The sequence below is a fragment of the Cheilinus undulatus genome, linkage group 4 (assembly GCF_018320785.1).
Source record: "Cheilinus undulatus linkage group 4, ASM1832078v1, whole genome shotgun sequence".
Taxonomy (NCBI): Eukaryota; Metazoa; Chordata; class Actinopteri; order Labriformes; family Labridae; genus Cheilinus; species Cheilinus undulatus.
The window spans coordinates 37,452,933-37,475,294 of NC_054868.1; the positions used below are offsets into that span (position 1 = coordinate 37,452,933).

General features: G+C 39.7%; 1 protein-coding gene across 1 annotated transcript in view; it reads right to left on the reverse strand.

Moving 5' to 3' along the window:
* Positions 1 to 19,171, reverse strand: part of bnc2 (basonuclin 2) — a 220,929-nt gene extending 201,758 nt beyond the window's left edge. The window contains exon 1 of the mRNA XM_041784430.1: positions 18,781 to 19,171. Within this exon, the coding sequence (XP_041640364.1) occupies positions 18,781 to 18,783 (3 nt within the window). The 5' untranslated portion in view covers positions 18,784 to 19,171. The remainder of the gene's footprint in view (positions 1 to 18,780) is intronic.
* Between the last annotated feature and the right edge of the window lie 3,191 nt (positions 19,172 to 22,362).

Genomic DNA, 22,362 nt, shown 5'->3' on the forward strand with positions numbered 1-22,362 from the left:
TCAAATTTTTAAAAATAAAATCATATTGAACTCCTGTTTAGGGTTCGGGTAAGGATTAAGTTAATGGTCATACTAAGAGTTAAAAAATTAAAAACCTGACCTGCAAAACCTGATTACAAAACACTGAATAAAGCCACATGAACAGTCTGCTAACAAAATGGAAGCTTGTCCTGTATAAACACATTCTAACATGGCAACATAGCTAACTTAGCTCTGTTAGCTGCCATGCTATATAGATAAAGTAGCTACGTAGCTACATATCTAATGGAGCTGGAGCTAAGCTCACAAAAAAGCTACATAAGCTATATATCTATGTTTTCTGCATAGTAAGCTTTAGTTCCATTTTCTAAACCTCATGTTTTTAAAGCTCACTTAGCTATAGACAACGTAGCTCCATAGCTAACACCTCTGCTCACAAAGCAGCAAGGTAAGTAACATAGATATATTATCTGCATAGCTATGTTAGCTTTAGCTATTTTTGCTAAAGCTCAGGTTGCTAAAGCTAACTTAGCTATGTTTGAGTTACGTTAATTGCATAGCTAGAGTAGCTTAGTTAGTTTTAGCCAAAGCTAACAAAGCTAAGGCAAGTCAATGTTTGTGTAACTACTCCTACAACAGGTCTATAAATAATTTAATCCCAGGTTACACCTCTGATCTTTCCCATGTTTTATTCACAAAATGTTTTTTAGTCCGTTATATTTGCAATGTGGTCATTTCATGAATGTAACTGCAAGACTTTGTTTATGAATAAAGTTTCATTTAAAAAATGTGCAAAACCTAATTACAAACTGTTCAGTAAAACTGAGTAAAGAGGTCTGCTTACAGGAAAGAAGTTTGTCCTCCATGAAAACAGTCTAGCACAGCTACATAGCTAACTTAGTTCGGTTAGCTGTGTCAGCTACATAGATAATAAAGCTACATAGCCAATGGACCTACAGCTATGCTCACAAAGCAGCTACATAAGCTATGCTACTTGCATAGCTAAATTAGCCTTAGCTATGTTTGCTAAAGCTCATGCTAACTTACCCATAGATAATGTAGCTCCATAGCTTACAAAGTAAATGTAGCTTAAGATAAACTCACAGGGTATCTATATAAGATACATAGCCATGTTAACTTCATAGCTACATTAGCTTTAGCTACTTTTGCTAAAGCTCAGGCTGCTAAAACTAACTTAGCTACATTAATTACATAGCCACATAAAACTACTTCTAATCCCACATCTCTGATCTTTTTTCAGTTTTAACTATGAAATGTTGCTTAGTCTGTAATGTTTGCAGTGTGGTTATTTCGTGAATGTAACTGCCAGACTTTGTTTATGAATAAAGTTGGATTTTTAAAAAAAAATAATCTAAAACTGGAGATACGTTGCAATGAATTATTTTGTTTCCTTTCTATGATATGTGGTGTTTCAGATGAACAGTCCGTGGGAGTGGCCATCAGAAATGTACGGAGTACAGCCAGATCCCTCTCAGATACTATGGTATTGTTTTTCCTTTTTAGAGGGCAACTATCATGAAAACCTTTTCATTTAGGATCCGGTCGAAAAAGTCCAAAAAGCATCTTCCAGTGCATTCCAAAAATCTGGTTTCTTGTTACTGAATATGGATGACAACATCATTAAAATATGTGCTAAAACAAAATGATTGTAAAGTGAAGACAAGCAGCTTCACAGCTACCTCTAACAAAGTGGCAAAGCTTTCTGAATATCATCTATATTTAACTTTGACAAGAGGGAATGAGCATGTTTGTGTTGTAAATACTAAGTGTGCCGGGGCTATAATATGAATTGGCTGCAATTGGATACATGTGACTAGGGGGCAAATGGATCTAATGGTAGTCTTAATGCTGGCCTTGAATAATGAGGCCTTTGTCTAATAAAACTGGAAAGCCTCCAAATACCTATAGGGACCTCGGCTAGTTAGAGCAATAACAGTCTATCAAAAGAGAAAGCAAAGTGATTACTTAGAGGGTAATAAATACAAGGCTCATGCTGGGGAGGGACCGGGGGCCAGAGTGAGAGAGAGAGAGGATGAGAGAAAGACAGAGACAGGGACAAAGAGACAGAAATGAGGAAGAAAAAGCTTAATACAACCTTTTAATCATTTTTCCTTGTAGAGGAATCTGGTCAAGCCTAGGTTGTACATGCCAGCAGCATCTTTATTCACCAAATGAAGTCATACTTAACCTTGTCAATCTTTAAAGAAGTACAACATCAAGATAACTTCAATTGAGTTCAAATAAAAGTGAAATAATTTTCACACAAATTCAGTTTCTGAGCAGGAGGACCTTGATTTGTGTGAATGTGACTGGTAAAAAAATCAAAAGAATTACAAACTTCTTAACATGCAGGGTTTTTTTTTTCTCTGCGGGACCCTTTAAAAAGCTCCTTCAATTAAACACTTTGCAAAATACTTAATTCATTTGAAATATGCTTCAAGAAAAGACCACTAAACAGAGAACGCAATCTGAGCCACTGTGTGCATTTCTATGACAGCCAAGGGCAAACACTAAACTCAAGAGGGAACGTAGTGGGAGTTCTGATGAAATATTGTCTATTATTTTTTTAAAAAGAGACAAAAAAGCTCGGCATGAACATGAAGATCTTTTGAATTTGAAGAACAGTCTGAAAATCAGTCAGGTACACTTTGGTTGTTTTAAACACAGCTGGATTAAACGGGTAACCCTGGTTTTAGCACACATACAAGAGCATGCACACATGCTGTCTGGTCCATTCCCAGCATGTCTTAAATGGTGGAGTAGTGCTGACCTGGAGGAACAGCTTTAAGGATAGAGAAATGGACACAATAACACTACCATCAATTATAGCCCAGAGAGAGGAAAAGGGAGAGTCCAATCAGAGAATTAGAGGAATGTGGGGCAGACAGGTGGATGGACAGCCTCCAGGCAGGGGGGTATGGAGACAAGGGGATGACAGAGAAAAAAGACTGGGGATAATAGAGAGGTGGGCACATGGAGAAAGAGAGAGGTGGCCTCAGAGGTGGAGGAGAAAAGTGAGAGATGGACTCCATCATAGTCTGGGGTTAAACCCTGTTTCTGGCCCTTTGTCTTCAGGCCAGGGAAAGTGTGAGCGTGTGTGTTGATGTGTGTGTGAGCACTTGCTCAATCTCTAGTGACAGGTGAGCGATTCATTGCGAGTGACCAATGCCTCTCCGCTGCGAGCCTTGATTCATTTCAGCTAATGTATTAGTGGAGGAGCATCCGTGTCCAGTCTGCTGACTGGGCTGGACCAACCAAACACAGCGTTACCCAGCTGCACTGGACCGCTCTGAGAGTGATAATGAGAGAAGTAACCTTAATCAGAGTACCTCCTAAGTTTTTCTTATTTCATCCATATTAAATAGAGTTCAGTCATGGTTGGACAATTATAAAATTCATTTCAGTGAGTGTGTGGCACAGAAGAATGTGTTAGTTTAAGGCTTTGACTTGTTTGCCCCCATCAGGGTGGAAGCAAGATGGTGAGTGAATGGCATTAGAGGACTACAGTCACAACGTGGTGGAACTTTCGGTTTTGTAATTCAATTAATTAAAAAGCCAGAATTTACAATGTTTTTGATGGAGTGTGAAAGAAGAGCTCTGTGGCTATTGGGCTGAAACTAGACAGGAGTGAAGTGGTCACATGTGGGACCAGTGTTGTGTTCCTACTGATTTCAAGCTAGTGATTGCTGTAACAGCTGGAGATGTTGGCTGTCTGCCTGTTATGCCTGATAATCACTAATGTATTCATGTCATTTTAAAAATGGTTGACTTGCATTGCGGGTTCAATTGCCCATGCTCACCCCTGTGATAGTGGCCCCACTTGGCTTTACCAGATCCAGTAAAGACCAGGTCAGCGTGCCAACCTCAGCTGCTTACCTCATGTTTTGAATTGAGTAAGAAAAGCTGTTAAAAGTGCCCTACCTGAATTGCACTGTGAGAGTGCCTGCTTTGTAAGTAGCTTTCTGTGCAAATTAGGAAGGACATTTTTGGTGCTGGTCTGTACTTGTCATACTTCTTTACTGTTTTGATAGAGAGGCCCCTGTTTACAGGATATGTTTTTAACTGACTGATGGCGTATAACAAGAAAAAACACAGGTTATGAAAAGTTGAACCATAAATCTAAGTCACTTATTTTTTTGCAGCCTGCCATTGTGTGGTTCTAATAATGCTATTTATGCCTTTGTAGCTCATACAGAAGCTTTTTTTTAGTGAGACTGGAACTTGAATGGCTTTCTGGGGTATTTCAATATTAAATCCACAGCAGTAGTTCCAGCAATGATCGTCTTTTTATCTATTTTTAATCAATTGTTAGATAGTTTCTGCTGCTAGCTAATGCAATCCCACAATTCTTTGTGATGGGCTGTGAAACCAAAAGGCTGTTCTGTCATTGTGTCATGCTGTATGAAATGGCACCACTTTACATTAGATCACACAGGAGACGGCCTGAATAGCTCATAATGGAGAGACAGAGCAAGACAAAGAGCCTGTGATGTGGCCCTCTGTGTCTCTGCAGACAGGAAGTGCTCTGACAAATGGCTGAAAGAGAGACAGGAGAAAGAAGTAGAATAGAATGATTAATTTTTTCAGTTTTTGTTCCCCAAGAGATGAGAGGACAAGTTTGTGCAAAAAAAGTCTTAGTCATTATTGTTTATTGTTTGTTGCATATAGAGGTGTTTGAGTTTTTATTTCTGTTTTTTCTCTTTTGTCTTTATAGTCACATAAGTTTATTTTAAAGTCAAGTAACATTACTGCAGCACAACTATCTTAAAGCCCAGGTTTTCCTGAAAAAAGGGATGTTCAGAGCTTGACTGTGCACCACAGGGTTGATGTTTTACAAGCTTTATAACCCTTAGAGGTCCACTGGCTATTTGCCATTTTGTTAATTTTCTATGACAAAAAAAAAAAAAAAAAAAAAAACACTTAGAATATGTATACCATGTTCATGTTTGGTCATCTTTTTCGACATTACCTTAACTTTATAAAATGAAAACTATATATTTTTTTAAGTTTAATTTACTGTATTAGATATAGGGCCTTGAAAAAAAACACAATACCCTACAGAAATGGATTTTTTAAAATTGTTATTTAAAACAAAATATTGTAATTTTTAAATAGAAATGACAATATGCTGAAATTATGAAAAAAATAATACAAGTGCGAGTCCTGTACAGCATAGTCCACTGCCCTCTATGTGTACCATTATTTTTATATCAAATTAAAATGATCATATTTCCTCTTTTACTTGGCCTTTTGACCTCAAACAAAAACTGAAAGAAAGCTTAAAGATCATGCTTTCCACACAAAGTGATTGCTATGCAAAATGTGGCTTTGTTTTCATGCTGTCTTGTGACAAAAGTAGTGCATGATGAAATCACGCTTGTGTGATCATAGACCCCTAAGAGCTACGACACAAAAGGTTGTAAAGACTAGGACAAAATAGTAAACCAGAAAAAAAAAGCTTAGGGCTTCGGGGGTTCATACTGTGAATATGTCAACTAAATGTAGCCTTGATATAAAGGCAAATATTCTAGTTATAGCACCATATAGCATTTTGCATTGTTCTTTTTGCATCCACTGTATCTGATAGATAGTCTATTGTGAGATGCAAGTGTGAACAACCAACTCAGGAAGATTTCAGCACAGTCAACTTAAAATCTTTTCAAAAATGTCAAAATATAAAATAGCTTTGGTGTGTAAAATCTTAGATGTGTGGCCCCATATTAATTTAGATCGCTGCGACTAAAAACTGGCTCGTCTTCTTTTTCTTGCTATCTTTGGATTGCTCTGTGCTACATTTGATAATCCACCTGCTTCATATGTGAAAGACTGCTTATAATGATTAATTGCTACCTGTTTGTCTGCTTAGGAAATACATGATATTCATGCTTTTGAGATTTAGCAGGTTATCAGGGATGCACTCAATAACTGTCATCTAAAATGCATATTGGAAGGATATTTTTGATGACCAATTAAAATCTGAAAAAGAAGACTAGGATCATGAGTCATAAAATGATTCATCTCTCCACATGCCCCAGGTTGCAAAGACACCCACAGATGAGACAGTTGGAGCTACAGAAAGGAGAGTAAGGGGCATTGCTCTGTCCTTCCTTGGGGACCAGGCTGTCCCTCCTAGCTGTCTATTAAAAACAGAATTCCTCCGCAAACTGTTTGTGTTTTCAGTCATACTCCTCCACTGTGCTGCTGAACACAAGAAACTCACAGCAGGCCCGTCCTTCCCCTCTCTCTTCTCCCTGCTCTGGCTGAAACCTGTCTGCAACATGTGCCACATGTCCTTGACAAGTCGAGACGATCCCTCACCATAGGAGCTCGGTGGCTGCATCAAGCATGCACCCCTGTTTTCAGTCTTTCCCTCCCTTTCACCATCATCCTTGTCTCGCTCTCCCTCTCTCAATATTGAGTTGCCCGGGTAAAAGGGGGCCAGAGGAATCTAATAACTGTGACAGTGGGGCTTTTTTGGCATTGTTCCTGAAACTGTGCAGACACACACAGGGCTGTCTGCTGGCTCTAATGAAAGGTTAAATGAATAGGACAAAGTGACAGGAGGTACAATAAAGAAACAAGAAGGAGGAGAGAGTGTTTGTGCAAGCATGTGTCTCTGTGTGCGAGTGTCTTGAGGCCGGCCTCCCCGGCTCAGGGAACAACAAGGACAGGCCCTCCACAGTGCTGCAATATTCAAAACAGATTGCGTTGCGACAAAGTGTGTGCAAGCATGTCTGTGTCATGTATGTGTGTGCCGACTCTCCCGCCAGGACACAGATGCTGAAGAGGAATTCCAGCATGGGGCTCTTTGATAAATGTTAAGGTCACCGGCAGAGGGGAGGGGTGGAGGCTGGATGAGGAGAGGAGGGAAGGGTGCGGAGGCAGAGGGAGTGACGAGGGGGGACGCATGTCTCGTCTTGTGCCTCTCCCTGCCTGTGCCTTGGTGGAATGTGGAGTCACATGAAAGAGGCCCTCTCTCTCTCTCCTCACTCCCTCGCTCTCTTCGCTCGCTCCTAGACTTGTCTCTTGTGTCTGTCTCAAAAGGGCCACTGTCCCCCACCTCACACATTACCTGTCAGCAAATCTACCCCCAGCTCCTAAAACACACACAGCCGCAAAAGCATGTCATAACACACACACAATCATTTGCACCCAGTCTAGACACACTGTACAGATGTGCCCTTCACTCACATGTTTCCCTCAAACAGGAAAAGTGAACTAAGACGCAAACAAACACACAAAATCCCATCACTTCTTTAGACTGTCTAATTACTATGATTATCACCTTAAATAGCAACTGTGTCACCAACCATTATGGGCAGAACTTCTAACATGTCATCCAGGTGTGTGCTGATGTATTTCACAATAAAAGATGCAGCAGAATCATTAAAACTGAAATCCCCTAAATATTAAGACAGAGTATGTTCACATCACCCGACTGTAAGAGGTTGGTCTTTAATCAAATTAGCCCGAAAGAGTGAATCCATCTGTTCCCGCCAAACCATGATAAGGTTAAGATCAATTAACAAAATTGAATAGCTACATAGCTTCAAATATTTAGAAAATGCTTGGAATGTGACACAATAAGTACAGGAAGGTTGCCATGCTGTTACATTAACAACAAAAGTTTCTTCATATATTTAACAGAAAATAATTCATAAATGCCAGATCTCTGATAAAGTGTTTTTGAAGTCAACCAGTAGGGGTTGCCATATTGCTAAAGCTTATTTCCCCTAACTTTTGGTAAATTTTACAAAGAAGTAGAGTTGTGACAGGTCTCAAGCCCCATGGCAAACAGCTATTATGTTCTCACCTGTCAGTGAACCTATCCCAACCCTGATTATGCAAAATTATGATTAAACTTGGAGACAACCCCTATAAAGCTCCAATCCACAACATTTATGCCGAACCAAAAATGGTTCTGACAAATCAGCCTCATTTGGGGAGAATGAGGCGGTAGCTACAGTTTGGGTTAAGTTGTACCATGAACCTTTAGCAATGGCTGCCTCCGGTGTAGTAGTACGTTTGGATGTAGCTATAGTACAGTGGCAGGTTTATCAGAACTTAACCACATTTCTTTACTAACACAAGAGCAAAGTGCCATGCTGAAAGCTTTTCATAATAGATTTTTAGTGTGTTCCCATAAAGAAATTAGCTATTGACACTAAATTTGTATTGTGAACCAGGCTCCAAACACACACAAAAGTGGTGGTTGTTTCAGATTAAAATGCATCAATTTAACCATTTACTGCATGAGCGTGACCTCATCTATATGTAGTTCAAAACATGTCCAACATCCTCCTTTTTATCAGACAAGAGTTACCACAGTAAGTTCCCCAAAACATGTCATTTTTGCACAGTTTTTCTTTTATTGTCAAAACAGATGCTGTAGGGAGGCTGACCTCTACAAAATATTCACACATGGCACTTGCTGCATGAATACATGCAAACATTTAAATGTGCTCAAAATCAAACACCACATACCTCTAAAGTTACATCCAAAATCAATCAAATATTTCATGCAAGGATAAGAGTCCAACTTCTGCAGTGAGACTTTAAAATAGAGGTGAGATTATACATTCAGCCAGCAAGGTTACACACATGCCTGAAACATTATCAGTGCATTCAGATTGCAATCAATGTTGGATAAAATCTCCTCAAAGTAAAGTTTTGAAAACCAAGGTGACTACTGCTACCCGTTTCCCTGGCATGAATGAGATTTACACAATGCTTACTATACGGACTTGAACACACAGATTGATGTAACCTATCAAGAGAAGAGAGATCAATGAGAACCAGATGTGGGCTTTACAGCGGCTACTACATTCATGACAGGAAGGACAATAAAACTGATCAAGCACTCAAACCTGAAATCTCGAAATGGAAACGCCACGCCATCCTAGAGCAGATTTCACTGTCTAATTTTCATGGTTTTGAAGCTTGATTTTATGAACTTACAGATGTTTTTCATGACTGATATTTGGCTTGGTGGTTCACAATACTGTGACCTGTCATACAACATACCTAAAATACAGATTTTCCATCACTTTACAGGGACTCTAATACTGTTAATCCTAGTTTAGACCAAAGAATTGCAATGACATGAGCTGACACTTAAAACTGCTTGCAATGGGCTACTCTGCAATGCCCTAAAAGCCTGTTGAACTGGGCCAAATTTTAAAATCAAGAAATGTAGCCGGGCCAGACATGTTTGGTGCCCAGTAAGCAGCTGGTGTTCTCAAATTTTAAACCAGTACAGACCAATTTGATGAAAAATATGCACTTTTTATTCAGTCTCCCTTTTAAATTTGGCAGCATGACAAAAGCACATCAAAAAGTTCATAAAAACACAACAACAGAGCTGTATTTGAACATAACCTGAGGCAGTAGAAATGTTTTTTTCACTTGAAGAAAACAAAATAAATAGAATGAAAAAAATAAAATAAAATTCTGTAAATTATAATTTTGGTCACATCTTCCCTGGGCATATCTTAAAGTGCATAAAAACAAAATTTGAGAAGGACATGTTTTAAACTCTGTATTTTGGGGCTACTCCTGTCAGCATGGCTAGCCACGCTTCAAAACAATGCAGTGCATTGTAGGTAGACTGTTGTTAGCTATGCGGAGTGTTGCATTCATCGTCTGAAATAATGTTGGAATTTATGAAAACTTGAGAAACAGGTTGCCCTCTGCATCTCTGGTATGACCACAGGCTGGGCCACTTAGGGGTTGGTTCTGGGCCACATGTGCCCCCCCTAATTGAATAGGCCTGCCCTAGAGCATCGTGAGACACTAAGAGGGGGTTGCCAGATGCCTTTAAAAAACAAAAAATATTTTTTAATGATTTTACATTGTATATTTTGTCCTTCTTTGTAGAAATACATGCATACAGTCAGTTCCATTTGAAAGACAAACATGGTCATCTGGTGAGATTTATGCTGAAATTGAAGTAATGTTTACCAAATCCTTGAAATTTTGGTCTGCACATGATTATTCTTGAATGGCACAGCTATGCCTCAAGCACCTGTAGTGACCATTGGGGTCCCCTGGTCTCTGGCACTGTTATTTTGGGGGAGAAGTTTGGGAACCCCTGATTTAGAGGGTTGTAGTGTTGCTATGCAGAACAAACAGATTATATTTCACAGAGGAAACAGCTGATGATAACCCTGCACTTAAAGGCAACAGTTAAGCCATAATCATTGATAGACCAATATTATAGCCTTTGTCCCATTAAATTTTTTGAAAGTTAAATGTGAATAAATTCAACAACTAACACTGCCATGACCTTGTTCCTGGCATGAAATTCAAAACTTCTCTCTGAACTCCGTAGCTTGCTGATTTTCTGTTGAAACCTTGACCTACCTTACGTTTCAAAACCAGCTGTTGGCTGGTCAAGCAGCAACTTCTCAGCTCACACAGCCGCAACATTCTACAATCTTTTTGCATCACAAATCTTAAGTCTGCACACCTGGTACATCAGATCCAAGTATCACTAAAGAAAATCTGCTCAACAAAGGGATGTAGTGATCGTCTCCAGATTGTCATTAAATTAGCCATCAAGAAAGGGAAGTCACATGAAGCTATTTATGGTACCATTTACTGTGACCCAAACAGTGCCAAATCTGTTTGATGCATATTTCTGTCTGCAACTGTAAGCAACTTTATCACCCTGGTTCTCATTAAAAGCTGTAAGCAAGACTGATGCTCATTCATCTTAACCCAGTTTCTCATACCCATTCACACTGTCCCTTTATACAATTCTGGGATAAAAAAAGCAATTCTGTTGAATTTAGTATCTCCATAGGCCCAAAATAAACATGACCTGCAGCCTCACAGGGTTCTGGCTTTGTTTTTGTTTGGCTGCTTGCTATTTGGTGTTTGTTTCCAAACTAAAAAAGGGTAGTTGGAGAACACAGACAGCTGCAGACAGACCTTGCACTATTCTTGTGAAGTTTGGTGGAAATGCTACCTGCCTGAAGAAAAACAGGTGCTTTTTAAAGCAACTGAATCCCAACGAAACATGAAAAGGTGATTCCAAACATATCTTGTGAATCTTCTTTGAATCTAAAATAGGGCTGAAGTGATTACTCGAATTATCCGAGTGATTCGATTAAAAAAATTCCTTGAGGCAAACTATCTGCCTCAAGGCTTAGCTAAAATCAGTCCTGTATCCATATACGCCCATGCTGTAAGCTTGGACATCGCACCGTGTGTTGTGTTTCGCACGGACGGCTATTTGTGTAGCACAGTGCACTTGTTTTCGCTGTTACTGTAACGTAACATGCATGATGTGAGGCGTGAAAATCACGAGGAAAGAGAAGTTGATGCATTGATGGTGACAGGCACGCGTCCTGCATTTTTATGCAGCCAGTGCCCGTGGCTTCATGGCAAATATGGCACTATGCCTGCACTGGTGAACCTACGCAGATCTCTGACTTTACGCACTGTCTGCATGACTCGCTGGTGTGAGACAGTGCTCAGTTTGTGTCGCAGACTTCAGGGAATTTCATTAACTTCTCTGATTGACCTGGCGGTTTCACAGAAGACAGTCAGGCTTCACGATTCAAGTCCTGTTTTGGTGCTTTCCCTCTCTCTCTCTCTCTCTCTCTCTCTCTCGCTCTCTCTCTCTCTCTCTCTCTTCTGCATGTGCATGTTATATACATTAAATTATAAATGATCTAAAATTCAGTGCACTGACATCTTGATTCCAGCGTATTTTTCAAAGTGTTTATTTTTATTTATTTTTTAAATACAATATTATGGTTTCCCTTAAAAGAAGTTTATAAAAATAATGAAATAAGATGAGGGAGAAAAGCTGTTGAAGAGGCACAGAATGTTGAGGCACACTTCTTAGCTTGTGGCTGATTAACCACCATTCAGTGGCTTCACAGCAGCGTGGATATCTACATCAGGGAAATGATGTATTGGTTGTTATTTGCATAACAGGTGAGCAAGTGAGGTCGTCATTGAAGACACTGTGTTAACATAGAGTGGATGCATGCACTAAGTGCAGTCATCTTGGTAAATAAATGCAGAAAAAGGATGGTAATGTGAGGTTTAAACGAGATCCCTGTAGAAGGAAATGTTAGGAATGGGGAGCAGTACTTTGGACCAAACATAAACAGGTTTTGAATGATAGAATCTGGTAAAAATCTGGATTGAGAACCCTAGGAATCATTTCAAAGACTACTCAGGTAAAAATAACATTGTCAGGCACAGTTACAAGCAGAGAAGCAGACACTCAGGGCAATAATTCCAAAGTCAACGTGCTCCGTCTCAGTCCTCAGGAATTTTTCATGAGCCACCACTTATCTTGTCATATCAGATTTCTTCCACCAGCTTTTTTGGAGGGAGGAGAAAAGACACCTTTAGGGCAAATTATTCTCTTTTAATCAAATCACTCTGTATGGCCTGAGGAGATCTTTCCGTGCCTTTTGAGTCACTGAGGCATGGGCCACTGGCGCACACACCCAAAAGGGGAGAAAGAAAAGCACACAGTCATACAAACATCCAAATACAGATTTATAGAGAGAGAAATCAACAGTCCTGTGTCTTTGTATCAGAAACCAAGAAATGAGACTCAACAGAAAAATAAAATATAGAAGAAAGCGAGGAACTAAGTGGTGTCTGGAGTTTCCATCACAAGTGAAAACCCAGATTTTCTCACTCAGTGTTCATGGAACAAAATCGAACAACTTTATTCTGGAGCGCAGTCAGTACAGGAGGGAGCTATAAAATATAAATTATACCACATAACCCTATACCTCCCAACTGAGCCATTTGGTTACAACTATACTCCTGTTCGTTACACAGGTCCAGCGTCTCTGCTCTTTCTATACCGTCGACATGAATTATACTTCGGCCCGGCTGAAGAACGTATGGATTACAAGAGAAAAGTAATTTCCCCCAACGATCGGACTCTTGCCACCCAGTGACACTGAAGTGTTTATTCTACACAGTAATTAGTTCTGGACAGAATTAATTAAGACCACCCCAAATTACGGCTGAAAATGTGAGAATCATGACTGTGTCTTGGAAGAGAGAGAAAAGCAGCAGCAGGGGAGAGTTTTCTGAAGGCTGAGCCGTGCAAAATGTGTTCTATCATTTCCCACTTTAAACAAATAAAGACGGAGGGAGTGTGTGGCTTCTGCACACACTGGGTGTGTTCGAGCCCAAAGTTTTCCTGATTCCTTCCTTAAGGAATATGATCATGTTTGGATTAGCAAGTGAAATAAAGCCAGTAGAGGAAAAAAAAAGGGCGCAAAAAATGAACACATGTAAGAACAGGTATCAGTTTACAGTTTAAACAGCTCGAGTGATTCTAATCGGACTGATTTGCAGACAACTTTCTTACTATTAAGACAAAACTACAGTTAGCAGATTGAAAGCTTTACAGATATCAGCCCACATGATAGCGTAAGACAAGACTTAAACGCTCATGTCACAACAGCTGTTAGCCCTATTCATTACCTTCTGTTTTCTATTTCCTTTTTTTAACACGGCCTAAATTTCATAATGTATTCAGAGGAAATTAAAGAGTGTAAGTGTGTGAAGATTAAGTTTCTTACTTTGTGTGCTGAGGTAGAAAAAATGTAATTATGTCCTCTAAGTGTATATTGTTTTAAATCAAGTATGTCTCACACTGTGCTCTTTATTAAATTAGGAGTGCTGCGATCCAATTTGTTTGAACGTTTCACCGTGTCTCTGTTTAGTCGCTCCAGTCGCCTGCAGCTTGGGTTACAGCGTCTTGTTCGACGATTTTCATCTCAAGCCACCGCGAGGTAAACGACTCCACTCCCCCGTTTCAAAATATTACCTTTTCTGTCACTGCCAAGACACACTATCAGTCACTCAGGAGGAGAGTAGGGGGGCCGAGGGCAGATTGAGGGGGGCAGATTGGTACAGTAGTGATCCAGTCCTGGACAAATTTAAACTAAAGATGCTCCAATAACATTTTTTTTAACTTTGTGATGCCAATACTGAAAGGAACACCAACACTGACAACCTTCAGAATAGGCTGCATGCAGGTACTCCTCAAATGAACTGTAGTTAATAATAACTAGATTGCATTGGTAGGAATGCACAACATTGGATTTTTGCTGATATGTCAAATTTTACAAATTAATTTTAGCCAGTGCCGATGTTTCAGTGTAGTTCAGACCTAAAACAACAGTCCTTAAAATACACAATTTAAAAATCTGAGGATGAACAAACTAACAAATTTCAGTCCTTAAAACACTTTAAGGAAGCAGTGTTGATGAATAAGAAAAGGATTCAGTTGATGTAGATCTGTTGGTCTAGCCTGGATCTCCAAGAACTAACTTTTTAGTATGGCCAATATTTAGAGTTGATAGTAATTGAGGCAATTTTTAAATCAGATTTAAAAAAAAAAAAAAAAACATCTCTCCTAAAGAGCTTTAATGCCAAACCTTTGGTTATGTTGATCTTGGCGCCCCCTGTGGCCAGAGCAGTACCTTTAATCTCTTTGCCAGTGTTAAAATGTGCATGCATAAGTAGTGGAGTTACCAATATCTAATACGCTAATGTTTAGAACTGAATTTTAGCCAAAGCAGATATTTCAATGTAGTTCAGACCTAACAGTCCTTAAATACATAATTTAAAGTTTGAGGATGAACAAACTTCATCATTTCAGTCTTTAAAACACACTTTGAAGTGTAGAATGACTAGAATAAAGAAATCAACCTCAGATCCAGAGCGGGCTGCAGACCGCAGACCCCCTATTGCATCTCACTACTGTGAGACGCCGCCTCTGCCAGGATGGAGCTGATGTAATTTGCAGAAACAACGTTTTAGATGGGTTTTTTTTAATTTATCCTTATAAACAAGGTCTGGCCATTACATTTGTGAAATAACTACATTGCAAACATTAAAGATTAAACAAAATAAGGTAGCTTTGTTTGCTTCGTTAGCTTTACTTTGTTTGTTGAAGTGCTACAATGTTGACCTCTTTAAGTGAGGTTTTGAGATAAGCCCAAAGTGTGTTTCTACCTCACCTGCACATGTGATTTACTTTCATTCACATTTCTCAGTCTGAATGTGCTTTTAGAAATCTGCTAAATAAACTTCAGTATTTAGCTATGTAGCTGCGTAACCTACGTAGCTTATGTAGCTAAGGTAGCTTTGTCAGCTTGAGATTTAGCTATGTAGCCATGTGACCTACGTAGCTTACATAGCTGTGGTAGAGTTGATAACTTTGTTAGCTTTAGATTTAGCTACATTAGCTGTGTTACAGTCTTTTCATGGAGGACCAGATTTGTCCTGTAAGCAGAATGTTAAAATCTCCTCACAGGAGCTTCAAGTCATATAATTTAAAAACCGGCACCTTAAAAAGGTTAAGCACATGACTCTGAAAGCTCCTGTGAGAAACTTTTTTGTCTCTGTTGATTTTGGCAGCCCCTTTAAATGAAGCATAACCTCTCATCTCGCTGCTGATGTCGTCCTGTACGTGTCATGTGTTTTTTCTAAAGGAACATCACATCCTGCTGTCTTTATAGTCAGACTCCACTCACTGTACATCTTTGTTGAGGATAAGGTCAACAAAAGCTGTTTATTACAATTTAAGTCATGCAGAATAACTGAATGGAGATAGTCTTATCTTAGAAGTAGCAGTTGGATTGTGATTGGCTAAAAAGTTTGTGTGGTTATGAGCTTCTTTTGATCCTTTATACTCTCATATTGTCGAGATATCATAGACACACTCATGGTAAAAACCCAGAGAGGTAGAAAGTCACTGTATTTATGTTTCTTTTAGCACAAGTGAAAGCACAAATCTAAGTGCAGTTTCATTATAATTAACACTGCAAAAAATGGTAGGAACACGAAGGTCAAATAGTAATAATCTCTGTAAAATTAATGACAGAAATCTGAAAATGCAGTGGACTGGTAAAAGAGTAAGAATTCAATGAATGCAATGTTTGAAATAGGTTATCAAGAAATTCTTTATGCACTTAGCAGCCATTCTTCTCAAAAAGTGGTAGTAGCAGGTTGAATAGAGAGGATGGAGTAGAGGGAGAAGCGGTGGAAGGAGCTCTCAATGTGAGCAGTAATCAGAGAGCGCCAGCGGGGGGGACAGGGAGGGTTGGTGGGGTCAGAGCAGAGCACCACTAAGCAGCCTTTCTCTTCATTAGCAGCCTCTCTAAGGGGGGCGTCACAGGCCTACCTGTCCAGCAGATTATTGAACCGACTAACCAGTGGCTCCCACCCCGCACACACACACACTCTTCACACACTCTCCCCTCTCTGATTCCCACAGACCCAGAGGAATCACGACCTCGCTGCAGCCGCTGACAACTTTAACTTTTTCTTTAACCTCACGTTGCAGCGCTGTAGGCTGAACCCAGGGGCATCAAGAGAGGACAGTTTCCTCCTCATCGTCTGCATATGGTACTGCTTCTCCTGGAAAATGCATTTTTTGTTTATGTATTTTTCTGACACAGCACACCAGCCCCTCTCTGATAACTCTGACAAGGTTAACATGCATAATTATTAAAAACAGTGGCTCTCAAACTGTATCAGATCAGCCCCAAATTTCTGTATGTTTTCAACTGATTGGATGTATCTAATGAAAAATGCTGTAGTCTGCACCTTGTATGAAATAAAACTGAGCAAAGACAGGGCAAAACAAGCATGTTTAAAAGAGGGCATGATTACAAAGGCCCTGAGGGGCATGCAATTACTTTATTTTGGTTGTTTTATAGAGAAATTTGCAGATTATTGTGGGAAAACTAGCCCTGTTATCTAAGATTGTGAGATAAGTTGCAGTCTTAGAAAAAAAAATTCTGTGTTATTGCAGCAAAACTGAGCAAAACAAATGGATGTATGCCCACCTGGGGGCTTCCGTACATTTTTCCCCAGGCACTTTTGCTACCCTTTTTTGGATCCTGACACACCACTTGAGAATCACTGCTTTAAAATGAAGAAGAGCGAAAGGTATATAAGAAAAAAATACAAGAATTTGGGATTTTCTTGGTAAAAATAAATCCAAATTGCAATGATCCATGACTGCTCATGGGATCAACATATTCAAATGTAACTCCAGGGACGTGAAGTGACATTCTTCTTTCATATAAGCACTCACATATTTATCTAACACTGTGCCTTAGACATATTTAATGAAAAAGGTTGAAGTTTGGACCTTGTATGGAACAAAATTGAGCAAAGACAAACAAATTTAAAAGAGCAAATGGTTATGAAGGCCCTGGGAGGCATGCAAGCTTTTTATTTAGGTTGTTTTATAGAGAAATGTGAACATTAATGTGGATAAACCTGCATTTTTATCCCTAGATAATGACATAAATAAGTCAGCATCTTGAAAAATTATGTTATCAAGTCAAAACTGAGTGAAATAAATGGCCCACTAGTTGAGAACCACAAAGCAAGATGAATGACATAGAAGAAAATTATAACACAATTTGTGATTTTGTGGTAAAAATAAATCCAAATGGCAATGATCCATGACTGCTCAGGAGATAAATGTAATGAAATATCACTCCAGGGATGTAAATTGGCATTTGTCTTTGGTATAAGCACTCATAAAACATCCCTGACACACATAAAACACTCTTCAACCAGGCCAAAACACTGAGCCAGACATTTACCCCCCCCTACATTTCACTGATGAGAGCGTGGTGGTACTTCCCCCCCTTGATGCCGTCAGATACGTCCTGAAACATCTAAAATGCCCGTGTGTCACTCTGCTCCGACTGCTACAAGTCACCCATCACCTCCCTGAGTTTTCTTGTATAAACAGGCACTCAGGCGAGCGTATTCAGCCCACAATCACTGACACAGATTGCATTTTTACAAGCAATAAATCAAATTAGCCAGAGCTTTGCTTTGCACTGACATCCTCCAAAAGCAAACCTCTCTGTCTTTGTGTTCAGATCTATTCTGATAAAGATTTCCACAAACCGACCCAAAAATCTACTCAAACAACACAGTGAATATTTGAAGAAATCAATAATGTGTAGCAGAAAAAGAGCATGCACTTCTCTCTAGAAAGAAGTTTTGCGGAAAGGTGAAGCAAGATTTTCAGCCGAGGGATTTTAGGCCTGAGAAATAACTGGCTGCGAGCTATGAAATGAAAACTGAAGCAAAAATCCATAACACTTTTTATCAGCCACATTTTATATTTCTTTTCTAAGTGAACACACTGTGCTAAATTTAGATGAATTAAATAAAACTTAGTTTTTTTTTAATTTAAAGGTCTGATTCTACAGGTGGTATCAGTGACCTCAGACTTCTCTATCATGTAAACAATGAAGGAGATGTTTTCACACTGAGAGTGGAGAGATGCATTTGTCCTAAAGGTGCCCAGGAAAAGTTTTCATTTGTCTTTAGGGAGCAGAAGATTCAATACTTTTCAGGTGAAATAAAAACTATAAAATTGGATTAATTTAGTCAGATTTTGTGGACTTTCTCTGGGTGTCTAGGAGTCTTAGTCTCATTCCTGACGACATTAATAAGCGCTCAAATACTTGGAAAACAACTTCACATTTTTATGATGCCAAGAGAGGAGAAAAGAGGCAGACAACAAGCAGAGGAATTTAAAATAAGAGGGAACAAGGCTTGTGGATGAGTCATATGAATAGAAGTTAGTTTTGGGGGAATGAAAGAAGAAACTCAATTTTCTGTTGGTTAACTTTGAATGTGCTGTTTAAAGTTCAGATGACGCACGAGAGGAGAAGTTGTAGGAAAGTGCCCTGTTTTCCTCCAAAAATGGTTCCTTTGTGTAAAGTAAGGCATAAAAATCATATTTACCATTGCTGCATGTTGTTTCTGACAGACCCCGGGCTGCTGGCACTTTTCAAACTTGGCGTCCTCAAAAAAGTCTGATTTCGCCCTCAAGTGGGGAACTTTCTCCTCTTCAATGCCGCGCGCTGTCCGAGGCGATTCACAGTCCGAGTTCTTTTTTAGAAACTTATCATCACTTTGATGACAGTTTTTGGGAGCAAGACGAGTCAACAGCCACTCTTTTTTTTATCCCGGGGAGCTGTGTGTCCACGCTGGGCTGCTTCGTTCACCAAACCGCGCGTCGCGATGTTTGGATACGCGTCGGTGTCACGGAGAGGGAACGCACGACCACACCGCTCTGTCCCCGAAAAAAAACCGTGAAGCGGAGAAGTCACGAAGACACTTAGGATCGCTGACAGTCAGGGGTTTGCTTGTTAAAGCTTCTCCTACCTTGAGGAAAACGAGAGAGGGTGGGGGTGGTGGGGGGGGAACGCCACCCTCGATGAGTTCCTTCTGCAGAGTCAGCGCACCGAGGAGAGCTGCGGACGGTCCGGGGCTGCACAGCAGAGAAGGTGGCTGGTGTGTTAGGCTGGGTGAATTCAGACTAGAGTTTTACACACCGTGTGTGTGACTGTAACTCGAGTGACTGCGGACCGGAGGGTTGATTTAGTGTCAGGGGGGAAGAGTCAGATCTTTGAGCGACAAAGATGTGCCAAAAATCCTCAGCTCAAAGATAGGAAAACGGCAAAGAGACGCGTAATACTGCGAGGGGGGAAAAGAAGCTACGATTCCGAGCGTGTTTAATGTTAGCTTTTATATTTCCATTAATGTCACATGTGGGAAGATTTGGCTAAAAATTCCATAAACATGAAAGAAAAGTTTGAAAAATCATGATTTTTCTGCAGTCTTTTTTTTTTATTTGTGTTAACTTTTGAGTGGCACTTAAGCAAACTTTCACTTTTTCTCACTTCCTCTGCTTCCTCTGTACTTTACGCACGACTCGTGCGCGCGCATACGTGGACACACGTGTTTAAGGCACTTGGAAATAGTTGCTGGTTTGTGTTTGCTGCAGAGAAGTGACACTGATTTCCTAAGTCGTGTCCCCTTAAGAAGTGCGCGCGCTCATTAAAGTTTCATTGTGTGCGTGTTTTTCGGAGGATTTGCTCAACGTTTGACTGAGACATCTCAAGAGTGAGGAGCTGAAGGCGGGAGGGGTGTGTGTTTGTGTGTGTGTGTGTGTGTTTATGTGGAGCAGAAGCAGAGACACACAGCAGCTCCTCAGCCTGGCTCCTGCTCTGTGGGGTGAGAGAGAGAGGCAGTCCAATCCCAGGGCAGTCATTTCTATCAAGTCAAGCGTCTGGAAGCCCCACTTGCATGTTTGGTCAAGGGGTAAATAATAGATCAGGGATTAGGCTTGTGTGGAATTCATTCCAGGGTAACAAGCTACTGGGGTCCCAGGATATGCATATTCATTGGCTGGCCAAGGCCGTGGGAGAGCGAGGACCATATGCCTGTTTGTCAGAGGGCTTACGTTGCTAATTAAATGAGATATTACATACTTATGTGAGCAACAAAACAACAAGCCTTTAAAGGATTGTCCAGGAAAAAAACAAGGTGTTTGCATCTCTTTGTGTGGACTTAAGCTTTGATGCTGCATTAATGTGCCTCAGGAAGTCTCTCTGTTGATGAGCAGTATGGACACTGGAGCTGTGGATGAGTAATGTGACATGAAGTGCACATCAAAGCCAAACATGACCTTTTTTTGCTGCAAGCATGTTGCAAAGCTATGATTAACACACCATATATGATTTCATGGATATTAGTGCGGATGCTCTATTTTCAGCTTCCAGCGATCTCTTTAATTTATAATTGTTTCAAACAAATTTACTCCTACATTAATGAGTGGGCTGCTGGTGCAGGACAGATCATCCTTTCAGCTAATTGTTGCGAAGGCAAAAAGTTCTGTTAGAGCATCTGATGAATGAATGAAAGGGATCAAGCACCTGGGGTGATCTGCGTGGGGAAAGCCCTCTTTCATTTCCTTTTAAAACTCATTTATATACTGCAAAAACACTCTGAAAGAAACATGGAATTACTTTTAATCACGTGCCTGAAGCACATGGAAAGTTGCAAAATGCTGATGCAAAACAGCACTTAAATATCCTCCAACTGCTCCAGCATCAGGACCCACCATCACCCTCATTTGTGAAATCAGGACCCACGTTTTCAAAAAAGTTCAACTACTCAAAGTTCTTCAGTGAAAATGATGTTGTTTGGACCCTAAATGTGATAGAAAAAGAGACAAACATGTTTAAAAAACACAAAATCACATGCAAATATTTCATTTTATTCAATTTTCCCAAGAAAGCATGAAAATTTTATAATTTTTTGAGGAATTTCCTTTAACTAGCTTTCTTATCTAGGGTAAAGGAGGTAAATAAAGTTGAAAGCTGGAGGAAAAGACTGAAATTTACTCTTCATCATGCCCACATGGTACCAGTGCTAACACATCCGATACCCTCCAGACTGAATTACAACAACAATATCGATACCTCATTTCAATCCCCCGCCACCCCAATGCATCTCCCTGCCGCTCAAAATGAAAGGCCCACTCTCCACTTTTCTTATCCCATGTCCTACTCGCATCTTTTTAAGATATTTCTGTGAATTTTTTGATGATACCAAAGCAGCTTTAATCCTCTAATCCTAACCCTACCCTAACCGTCAAAGCACCGGCACAAAACTTGGCACTAGTATCTGAAAAACCCCAAACAATAAAAGTAAGTTGCTTGTGAGTGTTATGGTAGACAATTGCAAAAAAGAAAAAAGGGATAGGCAATTGGGCCTTGCTCATCACAACATGTAAATTTCATTCTTACAACCAAACTTAGAAAAAAAATCTTTCAACACTAGAAACTTTTGCACTCACTGCAGTATAAAAAATACTTTTAAGATTGTTCTGAAATACAGTTTTCAGCATTTTTGTGAATAAATTATTATCTGTAACAACATGCTGCTTTTTATTTTCTCTGTTTGAAAATGTACATTAAACACCAAAAGACTATCCTACCCTACTTAAAGACATTTTTAGGAAGCAGAAGTGTAAATGACTGAACTTCAACAATGGAGAATGAAAATTTTATTGCAGTTAGATAAAGAAAAAAATTGATGCAAGCACTGAAGGATTTTCTTTGGTTGAGCTGAATCAATTTTCAACAAAATTGTGCATAAATGTGTTGGTATTTTAGTTCTGAACTTGTGTTTAAAATTGCAAAAAACATGCATACAACTACCAGATAGGCAAAACAGTTCCCCCCCATACTGTACTTTTAATGACACATCTGGTTCTGTATGTTCACATAGGGCAGGGGTGTCCAAATGAAAAATGAAAAATGTTCCACCTTGTGGACTCATCTGGGAAGATAACACAAAACTATACTTGTCTGTCAATAAGAAAACACAGGAAAAATGTTAGTTTCTGAAGACTGAATGGATCTATTTGGATAAGTGTATATTTTAGTTTCAGAAGTAGGCCTAATCCTGTAAACAAACATTTTGACAGGATGGTGCACTTTTTCCTGACTTAAACTGAGACAAGGCTGTGAATTC